Source organism: Platalea leucorodia, assembly GCF_965183815.1.
Source record: "Platalea leucorodia genome assembly, chromosome: 3".
In the NCBI taxonomy this organism is placed as follows: domain Eukaryota; kingdom Metazoa; phylum Chordata; class Aves; order Pelecaniformes; family Threskiornithidae; genus Platalea; species Platalea leucorodia.
In genome coordinates, this window is record NC_138825.1 from 101868777 (window position 1) to 101885611 (window position 16835).

Sequence of the window (16835 nt, forward strand, 5' to 3'; positions counted from 1 at the left end):
AATCAATGATGATCTGTGAATTGGTAGTACCATAGTTTATTGTATGGCTCTTCACTGCAGTCTTTCTGTATTCCAACAGCCTGGTGGCTTTTCGTCTGACACTTGGTGTTCGTGGAACTGCCTGTGTGGATCCCTCGGTCACTTCCATGAGTTAATTGAGAGCAGTTCTGTAAGAGAAATAAATACTTGCAATATTACCCTTCTAAACATGAATTATTTTGTCAGGGTGAAATATAAGTAAGTTCTTCTAAAGGATTAATTCAGATATATTTTTGTAATCTGTGCATTTTTCTTTCCCTTTCTGTTTTCTTCACTTCCAGATCATCAACAGACACATTAAACACTGGACCAAAATCAGAACCTTGCTACACCCTGCTGTTTACCTTCTGTATCAAAGAGCATTTACAAGGAATAAGAAAAGAAAAATAAACCGCAGGGCAGGAGAAGAACTAGGTTACTTTCACTGTTTTTCAAGCACAACGAATTGCACCACATTCCAATGCCAAACAGAGGTGCTACTTACATCATTCCTTCTTAATATAATAATTCCTATTTTTATCACATGTATCTTTCCAAATCAAAATAATTTAGTGTTGACATCTAAATTTTCACTTTTTATTGAAAAGGAGCAAAACAGTTTGTTCTGGGGAAGGGAAGGGAAGGGAAGGGAAGGGAAGGGAAGGGAAGGGAAGGGAAGGGAAGGGAAGGGAAGGGAAGGGAAGGGAAGGGAAGGGAAGGGAAGGGAAGGGAAGGGAAGGGAAGGGAAGGGAGGAGAGGAGAGGAGAGGAGAGGAGAGGAGAGGAGAGGAGAGGAGAGGAGAGGAGAGGAGAGGAGAGGAGAGGAGAGGAAAAAGAAAGAAAAAAAATATTTCAGACCTTACAAGCTGCTGTACTTTTTATTAATAGTTAAAGCTATACAAATGACAATCAGAAATTTAATATGCCACAGCATTCTGTAATTATCGCTCAAAGTTTTTGCTACAATTTCAGCCTTTGCCTGCAAGTAGCTAAATATATATGATTCTCTGTAACTTCATTTTTTGTGAGTATTATTATGAAATTACCTGTGTCTTTCATTAATCTTTAAAGTAGTATTTAATTATTGTTTTATCTCTATTAATATAACAAAAAAAGAACTATTCCATTTTCTCTAATAAGAACAAAATTAAAAATCAATTTCTAAGCCATCTGATCTTGAAAAGTAATTTTAAAAGCAATGAAATTATCATTTTGAATTATATAAAAAAAATCATTTCATGTTTTAGAGCACACAATAGTCAGGGGTTGTTTGTTCAGTAAATTCAACTCAGTTTTCCAATGCAGCTCATATTTTGTTTGTCCTGACTTTACTATCTCCATCTTTATTGTAGCGCGATATGAAAATATAGGAAGACCTGATGTTTCTTACAGCTGTTCGTATTTCTGAGCAGTGATGTTCCCTTCTCCTCTGGTCTAACATCTCATTTGAACCCGAGATGGGTTAGTTGCCCTCCAAGAACCAGCCTCAGTTCGAACTCCTGAGCGCCCTGGTGCTGACTAGCAGGCACCCCTCTGTGGGGTCTTGTTCCATGGGGGATGCTCTGCCATAGCCTCCTTTCTCCCCCACCGCCACAGCCCAAGCCACAAAGTGGGGCAGTGGGGCTCTGACTATGCTGCCAGAGCACTGTACAGCCAAATGTCTCAAGTGCTCTGCAAATATCTGTAAACTCTTGCTTTAGAGGTGATAATATAACATGAGAAATTAAGATCATGAGTAGTTCATAAATGGGTAAACTAAGGACATGAGGGCTAAGTCACTTTCCAAGGGCCATGCATATGCAGAGCCAGAAATAACAATAAAATAAATTATGTTTAATAAAGTCTATGAAATAGAATTGCATCAAGTAGATGTTACTTCTCCCACTACTCAGTAGTCTTTAACAAGTCCTTAATTGGCATAAATTATAGTGACCTTCCTGAGACCATTGAAGCTTTCCCAGTTTCAAGAAAGAGAAAACCTGCCTGTTCATTTTCTGATTCCCCTTTTCTCTCCTTGCCAAAGGAAACAAACCACAAAACTTTTTCATGCATGGGATCCCTGAGGATACGGTATTAAGCTCGGCTGGTACTGAAATTCGGAGCAGGGCAACCGCCTGCTTTACAAGATTTCAGGCAAAAACTGTTGATTTTAACAAACATACCTGGGTGGGCTTTTTTACTTCAGTCTGCTGTTGAGAAAGATAGGAAAATGCAGGTAGCCCAGCCTCCCTTTCTACATTTGCCTCATGCAATTGGTAAGGTCTCAGAGATGCCAACAACACATGAAATGGTGTAGCCGTCCCCTCTTTTTGCTCACCTTTGTCATGTGCAGCGTGTGAAGTATCTAATGGGTACGCAGCGACTCAAAGAGCCCTTAGTAGCCGCTGAGCTGTTCAATCAGTTTGGCTCTGGCGATATTGAGCCAGAGGCGGATCAGATGTACAAAGAGCCTGCGAGCAGAGTTACATGACAATAAACTTGGTATGAGAGGAGACTGAGCGAAACAAAACAGATGATAAAGGCATGATTTGCATGTGGTTAGCGATGCCTCTGTAACATCACAGGCTATCTCTAAGCTATATTTTCCACTGCATTGCTGGCTTGCAAAACTTTTAATGGAACAAGTTTTTCTGGCAGAGGAACACTGATTTTTATCTTTAATGAGCAGCCTCTCTATCATTTAGCTTCAGGAAACAGCTTCCTGGTTGTAAACTGCTCGAGAGTGCTGACAGCCAGTCGACTTCAAAAGCAGCCAGGAGAAACTTTCTTGCTAACTTTGGGAAGGAATTCAAAAATGCTGAAAGGTGCAGATGATGTTGTTATGGAGCAGGAGGACTCCGCTTCCCGCCACGGAGAAATAACAAGTTGGGATATCAATGACATCAAACTTCCCCAGGTATGTGTCTGTGTCTTAGGAATTTATCCAGTTCTGACCAGTCTTCTCCACTTCACCGCTGATCTTAAATGCTCTCTCAGTCATCTATGCCTCATTGCCTTTATTCTCTTTGCCACTTTGACTTATGGGACAGTGTTCTGCTGAAAAGCTAGAAAATTTTGAGCAAAATATTGAAGTTCCCATGCATTTTTCCTCAAACATATTACTGAAAGAGCTGCTGATATATGAAAAATAGTGATACTGCAGATGCGCTGCCTTTCTAGTTCACTGGTGGATAAGGTGCAGAGAAAGCAGGGGACAAAATTATCTCCTGCTGTGGCTGCTCAATTAGAGATGTCCAGGACTTGCTTTTTGCCCTGGGTTGTGCGTTATGAGAAGTGAGCACAACACCCACCACTGCCTTGCAACTCCGGGTGCTCAGCCTCGCTGCAGACTGGGCTCCAGGCAAGCGGGCTGGCTTTCCGCACAGAGGCAACACTCCTTTTGTGAGCACCTAGGAAGAGCTTGTTTCATGTGGGCAGAGATTTGCTGAGAGGCAGAATAGTGATCTTTCCCTCCCTCAGTCCTTTTCTAGTCCTCTTATCTAAAAATCCCATTCATGCCCTCCACTGGAAGCCCACAGCACCCCGCACCCCAATGTCATCTCCCTGTCCCTCACCTTAGCCTATTTGTGCCAGATTCCTCCTGCTGGGGTCCTTCACCATCCAGCTCTGCCTTCCACCTCCCAACCCTGTCGTCTTATCTGATCCCAGTCTCTTCCCTGCTATGTCACTGCTGTTCACCCAAAGCCTCCATGTCCCAGGCTGCCTCCTTCCCTGCCCTCCACCCCAAGGTCACCTTCACCTGCATTTCAGCCTGGAGGCTCCCTCCACACCCTTCCCTCTCCTGTCTGATGGCTCCTGGGGGAGCACAAGAGTTTTTCTCTTCTCAGTTGATGTTCCTGCTGCTGTAATGGCTCTCGGTGGTTGGGATCAGCAATTTCAAGGAAATTCCTACTAAGTTTTTGTACCCCTACAATGACCTTTTCCCTCAAAACCACCAGCGGCTGTGTTAGGTGCTTTACAGCTTAATGCATTTTACTGTGTTAACTGTACCCACTGAAGTGATGTGTGGTTGGTCCTTTGTCTTTTCTTTCATTGAGTTTTATTTTTCTTTCTCCTTACGGTGTTGCCTTTGGGGCTTTTTTTGCTTAGTCCACAGCAGCGAGAAAAAAAAAACAACAAAACTGACCAAGATGTTATTTGTTTTGGACTTCAGAAAAATCACCATGGAAGTCTTTCATGGCACTTAGGCCAAAATGAACCAAAGTCCAGATCTAAAGACCTACAAATGGGCCCATAGTCTCAGTCTGATTTGGTATTTGCCCTTTTTCCAGCGAATTGAGCCAAAATAAGCCAAATGATTCAGTGTAACGCTGCCGTGAACAGCCTGAAAGGCAAAGCAGGATCTCTGCCATGAAAGCTAACAGAAGTTAGTCAGGCGGTGACTGCTGCCTGCGAGGAAAGTATCTGCTATTTTATGTCAGGCGTCCCACCTTCCTCTCCCAGGGAGGTCCTGCAGTGAGCTGGACCCATGGGTGAGTGAGAGCAACCTCCTGGCCAGGCTTTCCTCATGCTTTGGGGCTCGCTGGGAACCACGGGGAGCTGTGGTTTTTCTGCCTTCTCTCCACTGCTCCCTCCTGCCAACCAGCATCACCTGCCGTGGTGCTGGAGTCACCCAGTCTAGAGGACATCCAGCAGATGACCAGGTCTGCTGGGCTCATGCATAAGCTCAACTCTTCCCCAGCCTAAAGCGTGGCTTGTTTTTGTCTCTCCCCAGGACGTAAGACAGATAGACTGGTTTCAAGAATGGCCAGACTCCTACGTAAAACATATCTATAGCTCAGAGGATAAAAATGCTCAGAGGCACCACAGCAGCTGGGCAATGAGAAACACCAACAACCACAACTCTCGCATCTTAAAAAAGTCCTGCCTCGGGGTGGTGGTCTGCGGCAACGACTGCTCAACCTTGGATGGGAGGAAGATCTACCTAAGACCAGCCATATGTGATAAAGCTAGGCAAAAACAACAGCGTAAGTATGAACATGGCTGTCCATTTTATGGCCGTTCATAAGTGAACACAACATAAGAGAAATCAAAGTAGAGGATAAGCTTTGGATTATCCAACCTTCCCGCTGCCATTCCTTATATTCAAATGGAAGTCTTGATTTTGGAACAATGCATTTTACATTTCTTACTGTTGGGGGAGGAGTTGTTTGTTTGTTTTCTTTTTTTTTTTTTCCTATTTAATCTCTATTTCTGATGGTTAGAGATTGATTCCCAGCCTTCTCAGGCCCACAAGTGAGGCTACTGCGAAAGCTGTGCAGTGCAGGCAGCTTCTTGCTGTGCTGCTCCTTCTGACCTGACTGTTGGCTTCGTTATTGCACGGGCCCAAGAGTAACTCAGAAGGCAAGTCTTGCAGGGAAGAAGTTGCTCATAAACTATGATGACTGGAAAATAGGCCTCATAGTCATGTCGCCAGAGCAAGACAATGCAAATAGAGAACATGAGCTGCACACACATTTTTAACGAAACCATTCCAAACAATTGTTGCTTGCTCAGTAGAGCTAGCACATACTGATTTCTGGATCTGATGAACATTTTGGCTGAAGAAAGGTATTAGTCAAGCAGTCACTGAGGTCAGAATGGTGTCCTCTAGAAAAATGAGACAAGAACACATATGACATTCCACACACTGCTAAGCTGAAAACAACTGAAACTGACCATAATAATAAATGATAAAATGATAATAAATCTATAGTAGAAATATTTTTGCCTGTAATATTTAATAATGGAACAGAATAAAGGCAATGATTAGTTTGCTTGTATTGATTTTTGCTTACATGTGAAAGTTTTTTGCATAGTTTTTGTCAGTGTGGTTTCGGAGCCGCAAACCAGAAGTGGCACTCCACCACCAATGAACCATTGTATCTCACGGGATTCATCTGATCGGTGTTGTATAGAAAATATTTCCCACCGTCTTTGCTCCAGGGAAATGCTGTCCAAACTGCAATGGACCCCTGCGGCTCCTTTCCTGCCGAGGCCATGGTGGTTACCCAGTTACCAACTTCTGGAGGCATGAAGGCCAATTCATATTTTTTCAGGTTGGTATAAAATTACCTTACATCATGCAAGTTAATTTTACAGACTGTTTTTCAAGATTGATTAAGGACATTTTTTGTTCCAACAAATAAGGGTCATTGAATATGAGAAGGTCAAATGACTGTAAGGAGAAAAATTTTCACAATGAGTGGACAAGGTCCTAAGCAACCTGATCTAACTCTGAAGTTAGTCCTGCCTGAGCTAGACCTCCAGACGTCCCTTCCAGCCTACATTAGCCTACGCTACTCTGATTTTACAGCATATTATATTTTTCCTTTAGGCCTCCATGAAAACCTGTTGATTTTGAAGCACTTTGCCTCAGCTACATAGGAACCAATGAATCCCCAAAAAGTCAGAAATGCCATGTTATCTCAACCTCTTCTCCAAGGCACCATGCATAAGCATGAGGCTATCTCAGAGCAGGAAATGGCTGTACCAAGGGACCGTCTATGAAAAATGCCATCTGTGCTTTATATGTAACTTATAGCCAGAAAACAGTGTATGCAAATGTTTAAATAACGGGCACTATTTCTGGAAGCTGTAGTCCTAGTTTAGTACCATAACCACTGAACTGGATCCTGTTTTCCAGTCTTTCACTTATGTGCAGGTTAAATAAAATTAATTCTCTGTGGAACCTAATGGAAATTAATGTTCTGATAAACATATCTAAAGTGTGAGAAGAATGCAAATGACTGCAGGGACACTAGCCAGGCTGCAGAAGACCTCGTGGCTTCAACTGGGGCTCTGGTGTGGGGAGTCTCTTCTGCACATAAATGTGGTGCACTGGTTTTATGATTTCGGAGAATTTCTAGCCCATCACACGTCATCTGAGATATGTTTTTTACTTGAGCTTATTAAATACAAAGCATCAAATCAGGCCATATGTGTGTTTTTGTCCTGTGCTACAAATTCTGCTCCCTTAAGATTAATAACGGTTGTTTAAACTTTAACATAATTCCTTTCTAAAGTCCAAAGGAGCTCATGACCATCCACGTCCAGAAACAAAACTAGAAGCAGAAGCAAGAAGATCAATCCAAAAAGCACAGACAGCTTTTTCTCCATCTTCTCCAAGATCAAAAAGAATACGGGAGATTGAGGTAACTCTTACTATCGATCAAGAAAATTGTGGGGTCAGCGATCCACGGTTCAAGGCACGGTGGAGGCTATCTGGGCTTTGGGTCTGGGTGGGAGCAGGCTTTACATCTCTGCATTCTGCCTCCCTGTGATCAGGCCAAGAAGGAGCAGGGCTGTCCTGAGCATCCTGCTCTGCTCAGCACTGTCATCCCCTGCCAGCACCCCCTGTGTGGAGCCTCTTTGGCCTGGTGGCAGCAGGGGATTACATCTATACTGGTAAGCGAAGCAGGGCTGGAGGGCAGGCTCAGTTGCATCACTATTCGCATGGTCCCTGCTGTGGATTTGGCCAGTGCTAACTCGTGCTCACAGACAAAATGCCCTGGCACGAGTCAGGAGGACAGCATGTGCCAGGGGCCATTCCCTGGAAGGATTTTGAACAAGGTTGCATCAGGTTTGGGTCCCTTCACTGTTCACAGCTGGCTTTGAACCTACCTGTGCCCCGACATGCCATCATGCTACAAGCCACAGGCAGTAATAATCTCAAACTGATGCTGTGAAAAATAGCCCTTGATGGGCTGCAACACAGCCCTTGCATCATTTCACTTCAGGTCCAGAGGTCGCCCAAGGCCAGGATGTAATGTGGACACTGCCAGGCCATGCCTTTTGGTCCCTGTTACCAACAACAGTCCTTGGCCTCATTTTATTTAGCAGCATGGACATAGCTTCAGAGCCCCAGCTCTTTTCCTTTTTAAATGCAAGAGTTGCCTTCAGAAAAATTTCCTACAGGTTCTTTGTTAGTGCTGCTCCAGAAGTTAAATCATTTACAAAGAAATCTGGGAATAAAGTAATTAGATATTTAGTCTAATCAGTATTGACACTGAAGGAGAATATTATAAAGTTTTAATTGGATTTAACTTACAGTATTGATTGCACCACCCCATGAGAAAATTGTAACAAATGAACACTTGAAAACTGGGAAATACTTTTGGCAATAACTGAACTCAGGAGGAAGATTCGTGTATGTGTGTACACATACACGCACTGTATACTATTTTACTATAGAATACAGTATATAACATTACCTATATGATATGTGTATTATATACTGTGTATGATATCTTGACAAAACAAACTTGTCATTAACAAGGCAAATCCAGAAATCCTTACTCCTTCCTCCAGTCCCCCAACCTTTACTTAAGAAAACCCACTTACTTCAGTAGCAGGCCTGGATTATTTTATTCACAGACTCAATGCCCATCAGGGAGAGAGATGATCTCCTGCAGGGCAGCTGCCCCTGAGCAGGATTCGGCCACCTGCAGACCCTCAAGGGCTGTGAGGGCACCCTCAGGTGCAGGATGCACTGCCCCACCCTTGGAGAGACAGCCAAGACAGAGTCGTGTTTTCTCCACATCGACGTGTGTCCTGAGGTCCTCCGCTGACATGGAGGAGGTGCTGCAGAAAAGTGAAGGCACCCTCCACCTCTGCTCGCCCCCCGCCAGGGTTTGCCAGGGTTGATAAGGGGAAGGTGCCTCACCTCTGTCTGGTGTGCCCCCCTTGCTCCCTGGGTTTCCAGGAGGGCTTTGAAGGCAGAAGAGTGCTGTGAAAGACTTACAGAAGCACTGATGTTAAAACATCAGCTCTGCTGGGCGTGGAAACACTTGTGAAAGCATTTACAGAGACCCCATGAATTGCCACCTGCCTGATGGAGGGAACCAGGTAGAGGAGTGAGGCTGTCAGCAGTGACCTTCCTTGCAAAGGCTGTGTTAAATGCAACAGTACGCCACTGGTCTTCACACACAGTTTGTCTTTTGATGTGCTAGAGGTGGTGCATCCTCCCCAGCCTGGTGTTCAGGATAGAAATCAGTGCCCCTTCAGCTACAGACAAAAGCGATAATTGGGCTGGGTGGAGACGGGCTTCTTAAAAGGATGGCATGGGGAAGCAGGGGGATTCAAGACCCCAAGAAGTATATTAAAAGAGTGAACAGAGGAAGTTAAATCCATTTGAATGGAATATGAATGTAGGAGCTGCAGCTATTTCTACTGGAAATACTCAGGAAGACCCTATAAGCCAGAGCTCAGGAGTGACTCTCATGGATACCCGCTGACTTGGGATGGGAGGGTCAGAGAGTACAGGACGGACTGGTGGTGGCCTCTTGACACAAGCGCCTGGGAACACGAGCATAAGAAAAAGCAGCTGAGCCACTGTGTAAATCTGTAACAAATACAGCAACAATGATTTTCGTATCACTGGTTTAATTCTGTCCCCATGAACACTAAAATAGTCCTCACTTAGGAAATGTTACTGAGCCATGTGGCTTTTTTTCTTTTATACCTGAGCCTACTGGTCTTACTGAGGTCAAGTTCCCTCTAGACATGTCTTCGTCCTTCCCTGCCTACAGCATCTTCCTGGTGTTTTCATGTTGAATTGTGTGGGGCTAGGAACAGACCAAAGATATCATAAATACCTAATCGTAGAGCCTGCTCTCCAGCTGGTCTGACTTTGTGCCGTCAGAGTGATACCATTTACCTTCAGCTGGCTTTCCAGTTCATGGCTCTCTGGCAGGTTTTTCTTGGGAATAACCCATCATATTCGTGTTCTGCCAAGACCGGCTGTGATAAAACTGAGTCTGATTTGACACGCAGAACCTGTGTCACTGAGTCTGCAAAAAGTCTTCTGAAAAGATTTGATTTTAATGTGCCCACAAGAGACCAGGGAGGAGGTCATACATTTAGAAAAATGTATGAGCCCAAAACAGAGCAAGTGATACACAGAACGTTTTCTCTATGGCATCAGCGGGCCTTTGGCTGAAGGTGGGCTGGGTCCTACATCAGGTTGTTGGAATTTCTTCTCATGGTGAGTGGAGAACAGCTGAAAGGAGCTTTGCTACTCTGGCAGTCAGTAAAATCACTATAATTAAATGGATGCAAAAGCAGAATTACAAAGAGAGACCTGTAAGTACTCATCAGAAATGATAGCACAGAATGAGTGTTCTGAAAGGAATTATAATCCAATAATTAGGGCAATTAAAGAAGTTGTGAAATATCCAGAACAAAAGACCCAGAAGAATAATTCTTGTGTGCTGCTCCCTCCCTGAATGAAATTTCTATTTGTGGGGTAAAAAAATTTAAAGATAGGAAAATTTATCAGTTAGAAATAGAAGTAGAGTCTTGAAAAGCTGAAGCATAATATTATTGTAGTGAAAAGACCACTTCAAAACAATCAGTTTTAAAAAAATCATACTTAGCTTTTCCAAACTCCATGGAAAAAAAATAAATTCTGTGGTGTCAAATATATTAGCATAATTTCATTTTGAGGTGCTTCTTCAGTATATGTTGGCAGCAGACCCCAGGGCTGTGAATGCGAGGTCTAACAATTCTTTTAATGTAAAACAGGCTTTGGGCAAACACTGGTGAAACAAACCCAGACCTGTGATCTGGGAGCCCCGTTTGGTTTGCCCCTAAAGCCCACTGGCACTACCCTACAAGGAGGCTCTTCTACGGCGTCTGCTTTGTTACCTGTATTAATTGAATGCATTTGTGAGGATCTCATCCAGGATGTTTTTTATTTCTTGCTGCTAGACTACACCTTGTTTTACTAAACCATGCCTTGCTTTCCCAAGTCTCTGACAGGTGCAATGCCGACGCAGGAGGCTTTGCCTTTGCTTCTTTCCAAGCCGGACGCTTACATGCTACCCGCTAATTTCGGGGGACATTTAAGCAAAAGTTCCCGGGAGCCAACGCTGGGCAGCTGCCCTGGGCAGCCGCCATACCCAAGGGCAGCTGGGGAGGACGGGGGCTCTGGAGAGGCGCCGACCTGGAGCAGGAGCCGGGCCCTCGGGAGGACCCCCAGCGCCGGGAGGCCTTGCAGCGGCCCTGCTGTCCCCGCGGCCGACCTGCCCTGCGCAGCCCCTTCCCCCCAGCACCGCGGCACCCAGCACGTCCTGCCCGTGACAAAGGGCGGCCATGACCCCTTCAGGCCTAAAGCTGGCCCTTTGGGGGATGAGTCCCGCGAGGAGAAATCCCCGCTGGCCTACGGCGGCAGCTGCCTCCCTCCGCCGCCCTACCCTGCGCCTCAGGGAGGCCCCTGCCCCACGGCGAGCGGGGCACACCACCACCGCCAGCTCTTGGCGCCTCTGAGGGGGAGCAAAGGAGACAGGGACGAGGGAGGGCGACGTATGGGTCTCAACCACTGCAACGACGACATGTTTTTTAATTTGTACCCCTTACGATGACCGGGTTTAAATGTCCTCTCTCCCCCCTCCTCTGGCAATGGGCTTAATTCTCCATCCCTGTTGCAACGCGGATGTCAAAGTGCTACCATGTCAATTCCCTCTTTAGCTCCTCTTGCAGGCCTCAGGAGGGGCTTTCATACCTGAAGACTTGTCTTTGGTTTTTTTTTAACTGTTATATTTTCTCCCACTATTTCATTGATCTAATAAAAGGTATCAGCTCTTCTTACAGACTACCTCGCTGCCATTCTGGTTTGGTAGCATTTCAATCCCCCTTGATACTCAGTTTGTTCAAGCCTGTGGGACTGTGGAAGGTGCAGATGGATGACCTCAAGGACCACAACTGTCATGTGCGACACTCTGCACTCTTCCAGCTTCTTCAGGCGGTGATCTAAGTCCCTCCACTGCACCAGCCCTGCAAACGTATTGTATAGAATCATCACAGAATGGTTTGGATTGGAAGGGATCTTCAAAGCCCATCTAGTCCAACCCCCCTGCCATGAGCAGGGACACCCTTCACTAGATCAGGTCACTCAGAGCCCAATCCAACCTGGCCTTGAACACTTCCAGGGATGGGGCATCCACAGGTTCTTGGGGCAACCTAAAAATTCCTCCTTAAGTAATTTAAACCTACCCTCTTTCAGTTTAAAACTGGTGCCCCTTGTCCCATCACTATAGGCCTTCATAAAAAATGTTTCTCTGCCTTTCTTATATGCCCCTTTCATATACTGAAAGACTGCAATAAGATCTTCCCAAAACCTGCTCTTCTCCAGGCTGAACAACCCCAACTCTCTCAGCCTTTCTTCAGAGGAGACCTGTTCCATCCCTCTGGTCATTTTTGTGGCCCTCCTCTGGACTCGCTCCAATAGGTCCACGTCTTTCCTGTGCTGAGGACCCCAGAGCTGGATGCAGTACTGCAGGTGGGGTCTCACCAGAGCAGAGTAGAGGGGCAAAATCACCTCCCTCGACCTGCTGGCCACGCTTCTTTTGATGCAGCGCAGGATTCAATGGACTTTCTGGGCTGCAAGTGCACATTGCCAGCTCATGTTCAATTTTTCATTCACCAGTATCCCTAAGTCCTTCTCTGCAGGGCTGAACCCAGTTTCATACACGGATATATTCAAGGTGCATTGCTGTTTTTTCCAGCCACTTTTCATTTCTTTCATTGCAGACTGTAACAAATCCTTCAGCATCCTTTCCATACATCACCCCCTTTTCTGACCACTACCGTAAGCTATATTTCAACAGGAGCTATCAGTTCCCTACATTTGTTTAAAAAAGTAGAGTGCCAAATATGAATTTTCTTGCCTGAATTTAGTGGCCAGCTCAGAGACCTTTGGCAAAGATTCCTTTATCTTTTCCCATGATTCACATGTGCCTGACTTTCCGGCATGACTAGCCTCTGCTGCTCTCTGGACTGGGTTTCAGGGGCCGCCACCCCTCACCCCGCAGAAGGAGGCACTGACACACGTCCCCGCTGCCACCTCTGCAAGGAAGATCTGAGGGATGTCATGTCTGGAGCCACATTTCATGGCTGGTTCCTTTAACCATGAAGGCAGAGAACCTCAGCTCCACAGGCTGCCCAGCCGATGGTCCCAACCATGCCCTGCCATGCCTGTGGTGCAAGCCATGCCCCTGCAGTCCGAGGCGAAATAAACCTTTTATTGGGATGAGTCTGGGAGGACAGTATTACAAAACAAGTGGCAATAAAAGCTTCACAGTACCTCAGACTGTGGTGTATCTTGTGTCCATCAAAAGGTTCAGTCTTATCATTCATCTTTTTTTTTTTTTCTTGTTTTCATCTTTTTAGATTCCCTCTTTTTTAAAAAGACTTTGGAATATATTAGCTACTAGGAAAACCACTCTCATTGCGAAGGGTGGAGTTCAGAGACATTTACGAGACAAGAACAAATTATATTCATAGAGTGTTTCAAAATTTTTATGGCAATTTGTGAAACAGGGGATGTGTGGTGATTTGTTTTATGTGGAAAAAATCTAAATGTAGATCACAAAATGGCAGTCTGTTGTTGTATGCGAAGGTCAGTTCACCAAACTTTTTAGTCTGTGAGTTAATCCCACGCTAATACCAAACTGTGTGTGGTTTATGATGATTCTTCAGATCAGTAACTCGGAGTAGGAAACTTTGATCAAGGGTAATAACAACCTAACAACCTCCACCTTTAAGACAGAAAAGGGGAAATCAATAGGAACCGTAAGCACTTGTGCTTCGGGAGGCGGCTGCAGGAGGAGGGACAGGGAGGTCCCCCCGCGCTGCGTGTCCCATAGCTGAGATTCCTCTGTGACTGCCAAACCGGTTGCACCAGGGAGGGACTGCGCAGGGCATGGACCCTGCCGGCTGCCATCCTGCTCTGTCTCGTCTCGCCTCTCCTCCGAACTCCTTACCCCTCTGCTGCACCGCTGCCAGCATCGCCTTTCAGCAACGGTGCCATACAGATGTGTGGCTGGGAGGCTCCTCAGACATTGTTCCCGCACTGAAGTACCATCAGTTCCCTTTACAACCACCAACCCCTTCCTCTGTTTTTAAAAACTTCCAGCAAAGGGAATTTGATAACCAATCCCACGGTTCCAACCAATCCATGGCTTCACCTCCCAATACCAACTGTTAGCATTTTTTTCTCATGTCTGATTTTCTTTCCTGCAGATCAACTATTTCTTAAGTCTTTGAAGATGGGTAGCGCCCAGTTACTGAGTTTCACAGGTTTCCTAAAGGACAATTACTACCAAACCTGCCTTCCTGCCTGAGAAGCAGGAAGCTTTTTGTTGGTTTGCCTTTAAGCCTGAACGAAAAGGTTTCCGAAACGAAACCTACTCCTGTGAGCACAGCTCCACTCAGCAGCTACCTGCCGTAGCAGGGCCGTGCCTTCTTGCAGCTCCTGTGCTTGTAATCCTGTGCACCCAGCACTGTCCCGCGGTTTGGGGAGGATCCCCAGCCCCCGTTCACGCAGTGTTCATCACACCCAGTATGTTTCCAAGAGGAACACATTTCTGGCTCAAGGAAGACAGGTTATTCCTTATTATAAAGGAGGAAAGACAGACTTCATGATTTTTCTAAGGTTAAATGCAGAAAGGCTTTCCAGATTTACAAGCTGCCAGGGTCAGTTTGACCTTTCGATGTTCTTGCAGTGACTTCTGTGCTGGCAGCAGCTCCCTCCACTTCAGTCAGCACGGTGGGTCAATATAGTGCCAAATTTATACCTGTTTGGCTCCAAATATGAAGATACCAATCCCAGCTCTGACCTTCGCGAAAATGACTTTTTGCAACGTATTTGGGATATGTGAAAAGAAAGGTATCTATGTCATTGCTTTAAGCCTCTTTTAACCATCTGTAAGGTATTGTGCCCAATTGGGCAGTGATAAGAATCAGAGGTGAAAGATGGCACTAGATGCGTTACCCTCTGCAGTTTTAAGAAAATATACTGAACACAGAGGTTATTCAGGGTAGCTTCATGAAGAAACACCAATTGATACGTAAGGATCCACCCATAGGTAACTCTGTAACCTTACTCCCTGCTGCAGAAAATGTTTTTCTGCAAGGCACAGCTGCGGTAAGATATTAAGAAGGCAGCAGAGATGCAAGGAAGTCAGGATGTGGATGATTACACAGGCAAAATGTTTTGTTCTGGCTTATCAGTGTTTCAGATGGCTGTAGCTACTGCCAAAAGCTTACACAAATATCCCTACATGGCATGGATGGTCTACACTTGCTGCTTTCCCAAGGTCTTAGCTCTGAAAGCACTGACCTCAATATTTAAGGGCTAATTCTTTGGGAGTAATCCCTGTGCTTGCTCCGAAGGAAATATTTTTATATATAAGGGCTCTTCTGAGGTCATCAGAGAACCACAGCAATGTTGCTCAGAATGATACATTAGCCAGGCTGTATCTTACAGAAACACAGCTTTTATGTTTTTTTTTTTTTGACTCATGCAGCATTTAAAGATGAAATCTAGACATACAATCAGAAGGAGCTATCTTAATAATAGAAAGCAGCAGCTGGACACCTCCATTTTTTAGTGTATTTATCCTCAGAATATCATTGTGAGAAAGGGGAATGCTTCTGTATCAGTCATACCAACGGGGAGAGGAGAAGGCAGAACAGGGATTTGACCCACGTCTCTCCAGCCCTGGTCACATACCCTGTGTTTCTTCTGGCCTTCCTCTCCCCGCGGCCTCTACCTTTGCATGTGAAAAGAATTGCAGGTCTGAGCACAGCCAGATGTTTTCACTTTCACTTTCAACCCCTTGTACAAAGCCCCTGCCCTTTGGCAGACTGAGGCTATAAACTGTTTTATATAAACTGCAAGGTTATGGACTATTTTCTAAAATATGGTCCTAAATGCATTCTCTGTATTTTTAAATGAAACAAATGTGTCAAACTGCTGGTGGTGGAAAGGACTCCAGCTGAGGAAGCTTTAGGGGATACACTTCAAGTAATTGTATAAAGCTTTTCTTTCCTCGTGGCCTTTGGGAGGTTTACTAATCTGTGTGTCTCGTTCTCCTGGAAATTTTGCTCGCTTCCCCTCAATGTAGTAATTTGGAGCTTTTTAAGTAATTATGGTCAAGGAGTTAGAATGGGACCATCTAATGTGTATTAATTTATTGCAAGCAAAATGTAGAAGTGGCCCCTGTGGTGGATCTCAGCAGGGATACGGCCTGTCTGTGCCAGGAACAGGCTTTACGTGGCAGCGTAGCGACTGGCGTGGGGACCCAGGGGAGGCAGAGGAGGATGGGAAGGTGGCAGAGTTCATTTAAGAAAAGATGAAGGAAGTCTGCTGGTGCCAGAGTAAAAACAGATGCAATCAGTAATCAGAGCGTGGATAGGATACTAACATTGCACATCTGAACACCCTAAGCAGTTTGGACCTGGCTCTTGTGCAAACTGTGCAGACTGGCACAATATTGAATTGGCCAATTCAATATCAATATTCAACATTCAATTCACTATTCAATACAGTGCCCCTTTCTCCCTGAGCTGCTGCAGTCCCCAGGCACTATGGAGTTTTTGTCTTTCACAAGGCAAACTTCACCAACATTGCTCACCTCCTGGAGCAAGGAGGACTCACCATCGACGCAGGAGAACCAGGTTAGGGAGCACTTAAACAAACCCAACATACCTAAGTCCATGGGCCCTGATGGGATGCACCCATGAGTGCTGAGGGAGCTGGCAGGTCTCGTTGTGAGGCCACTCTCGGTAACCTTTGAAAGGTCATGGTGATTGGGAGAGTTTCCTGAAGACTGGAAGAAAGCAACGTCACTCCTGTCTTCAAGGAGAACAAGAAGGAAGATCTGGGGAACTACAGGCTGGCCAGTCCCTCCTCGAAATCTGCAAAGGTGATGGAGAAAGTCCTCCTGGTCATTGTTTGCAAACACATGAAGGACTAAAAAGTGACTGAGAGCAGTCGGCATGGATTTATGAAGGTGAAATGGTGCTTAGCCAGCCTGATAGCCTTCTACAAAGAGA

The 16835-nt window shown here is 45.3% G+C and overlaps 1 protein-coding gene across 1 annotated transcript; it reads left to right on the plus strand.

Moving 5' to 3' along the window:
• Positions 1 to 2811: 2811 nt before the first annotated feature.
• On the plus strand, positions 2812 to 11359 carry GCM1 (glial cells missing transcription factor 1; the record flags this gene model as incomplete). The annotated part of the gene is made up of 5 exons (XM_082305494.1): positions 2812 to 2913; positions 4732 to 4984; positions 5943 to 6055; positions 7022 to 7150; positions 10748 to 11359. The coding sequence occupies 5 exons, from the start codon at positions 2812 to 2814 to the stop codon at positions 11357 to 11359; spliced, it is 1209 nt and encodes a 402-aa protein (XP_082161620.1).
• Between the last annotated feature and the right edge of the window lie 5476 nt (positions 11360 to 16835).